Genomic DNA, 2,886 nt, shown 5'->3' with positions numbered 1-2,886 from the left:
TTTCCTTTTTCTTGTAATTCTTTATTTGGATCTTCTGGTGACATAACTGTTTGAAAAGTGTCTGGATCCCCGTCGTTTTTCATTGCTTCTTCCGAAGAGTGCTGTTCTTTTCCGCTCAATGTAGAAGTGTCGCCAACACCCTGGCCCTTGTTGTATCAAAGCCCCGTGACTGCTTTTCAGCGGCGGGCGTATCCGGTGCCTTTCCGTCGAGCAACTGGGCGTGTTGACTCTCCTTTGTTTCATCACTTTGCAAAAGTTCTTGTTGGGCCTCACGTTGCGAGGTGGATGAAAGACTGACACTGGTCTCCGTGGTAGCACTACGGTCAGGTGAAGAACCACCACCGGAAGCAGGACCACCAGCAGGAGGAGAGTAACCAGCGCCAGGCACAAAACCAGCATGACTGCTGCCAGCACCTTCTTGTCCACCAGAATTTACACCGCCTCGACCATCGCTTCCACCACCTCCTACTCCTGCAGTGATGTCGGGACCAGCAACTCCATCAACTAAATTTAAATTTTTACCATTATTTTCCTTGGAAGGGACACCTTCAGAATCTCCGGCCTATATGACAAGAATAGGCAAAACTGAACGCAAAGAAAGCGTCGGCGCGTTTTTATCACATCCACTCGCCAAATACAATGCTTTCTTTCCAAACCCTCCCGGCACCATGCAAACACCCTGTGCGTTGTTCTCCCCGTCCCTCGCATAAACACCGCCAGCACCGCACCACAGCACGCAGAGGGCACACACCAGCAGCACACGGCCAGCCATCATCGCCATCACTCCTGTCACTTGCGTGTAGCCTCCAGCTCAAGCTAACAACACGTCAACGCAGAGCGAAAGCAAAGGAAAAAGACCAGCAGCAGCACGCATTTCATGAGAAATGTTGAACCAATGAAAGTGCAAAACTTACAAAGCCCTGCACAATTTAACAACAATAAAACACACAAAACAAGTGCAAAACAAAAGAAAAGAAAACAAGCAGCAATAAAGCAAAACAGTAAAAATTACAAAAACTGCACCAAAATGGCTCCGGCGCGCATGCACCTATCCTCAACCGTGCGTCCACGTAAAAATTTGTATGCATGTCGTGCATATGAGTGTGTCTGGGATGCGTTCAACGTGACGGATGTGGGAAGCAACGCGGAGCACACAGCAGGGCAGCGGAGGCAAACAAAGAAAAAACAATCATCATAATTACTCTTACTTCATACATCGGACCACAGTAGACGTACACATGTCCCCGTGGCTGAGTGCTGGCACGCACAGCCCACGCTCCCTTTCAGTCCAGAGTGGTGTACGCCAGCGCGGATACTGCGAGCAGCAGCGGGGCACGCACCCACGCAGAGCTGCCGAGGCCGCCGTCGATTTCGCGGAGACGTGACGGTGCGCGGGTGGTCGTCGTAGTTGGCGCCTCTGTTGTGGTCGTACTGGTCTTCAATGCAATAGTCTTCGTTTCTTGTCCTTTTTCGGAATGAATTGTCACACTTTGTGCCCTTGACTTAACGGTTTGTAAAGTTGGTCGCTGTAGCGGAATGCCAGGAACTTGTGATCCTGAATGACCAGACGCAACTGATGCAACTTGGCTGTTGGACACCTTACTGAACACCGTACTTTGTGTGTTTTCCCTACCGTTCGTAATAACTGGTTCCTCTTCTTTTTTGCTTTGGACCTGTAACCCTGATGCCGTTGTACTAGTGGTGCTCGTTGTAGTAATTGGCGCATCTGCCACTCCTTCTGATCCATTCGGGGATTTACTTCCAACGGTTTCCTTCGCCTGTGTCGGAGCTTGTAACCCCGCCACGGTCGCCGTACCTTGTCTTTCTGGCTCAGGAAGCTTCTCCTTTGATCCATTTGCGGTACCGACTGTATTACCCACCACCCCCTGCGCATCGGTCGTACTCATTCCCACTGAAGTACCGATCGCCTGACTTAATACTACTGGAATAATGGTTTCCAAACCTGTTAAATCTGACTTATCGGTTGAAACTGCTGCGTTCGACCTAGAGAGCTTTAAACCAGGACCCTTATCACCATCTTGTTCCTCTTCCAAAGCGGTTGGCGGACCTTGTATGTTTTGCGTATCCTTCCCAACTTGATCCTTTGGCGCATCTTTCCCCAGTTCTCGGTCCGCTTCTGTTCCCTTCTGCTTAACTTCCGCCCCAACTGGTCCCTTTTCTGTACCAGAGTCCGGACCGAGTTCAGGAAGATAAACTTCACTCGCCATCACGCAATCGGACAGGCAGCAGCACAGGGCAAGCACCAACAGGGCGCACAGCAGACGGCACGTCATCATTGTGAGTGTGGTCTTTCAGTGGTGTGGAGCTGATCTGCGCAGTGAGGGACATGGAGAGCAACAGGGGAGACGAGAGGTGCGGCAGACACACACAGAGGGCACACCACATGAGGAGAGGGCAGCAGCCAGGCATGCACCGTACGCCGCACACCACGCACGACACACACTCCAATCCACGGCAACACGCACACACACACACAGCCCTGCCGCAACACCAACGCACAGATGGAAGAGGGAGGAGCAAACAGGAGCGGCACACAAGGCTCCACCGCATGCACACACGGCGAGAGCGGTCCGTCGTGTCGGCACCCCTCACGGGGGGTACGCACACACAAAAGAAGTTGCAGCGCACACAGCAACGCAAAAGCAAAGCTATAATAAAAAAAGAGATATCTCCGCACACCACGCGAATTGTTGGTCCACGGGAAGTGCAGAAAATATTCACCACGATAAAAACAATTCAGTTGCCCTTTGCCCTCGTTGATATTCAGCGTAAACAACTTATTTCATGCAGCCCCGGTCACCACCGCAGCTGCTGACGCACGCGCGACAAGAAGATGCAAAGGATGGGAGATAGTGTGGGAGACCG

General features: G+C 51.7%; 1 protein-coding gene and 1 pseudogene across 1 annotated transcript, besides 2 other annotated features; both read right to left on the bottom strand.

Annotated features, from left to right (window-relative positions):
- Nucleotides 1-2,886: a sequence feature (areas not merged during assembly with more than two copies in the genome that could not be assigned to a particular haplotype).
- On the bottom strand, nt 5-781 carry Tc00.1047053509947.20 (annotated as a pseudogene).
- Nucleotides 932-1,016: a sequence feature (T-rich).
- On the bottom strand, nt 1,284-2,297 carry Tc00.1047053509947.10 (mucin TcMUCII, putative; the record flags this gene model as incomplete). Its single annotated transcript, XM_797745.1, has 1 exon — nt 1,284-2,297. The coding sequence occupies one exon, from the start codon at nt 2,295-2,297 to the stop codon at nt 1,284-1,286; it is 1,014 nt and encodes a 337-aa protein (XP_802838.1).

Source organism: Trypanosoma cruzi, genomic scaffold (genome assembly GCF_000209065.1).
Source record: "Trypanosoma cruzi strain CL Brener 1047053516547 genomic scaffold, whole genome shotgun sequence".
Classification (NCBI taxonomy): Eukaryota; Euglenozoa; class Kinetoplastea; order Trypanosomatida; family Trypanosomatidae; genus Trypanosoma; species Trypanosoma cruzi.
Note: the sequence above shows the minus strand (reverse complement) of the source record. Positions and strands in the feature narration are given on the sequence as shown.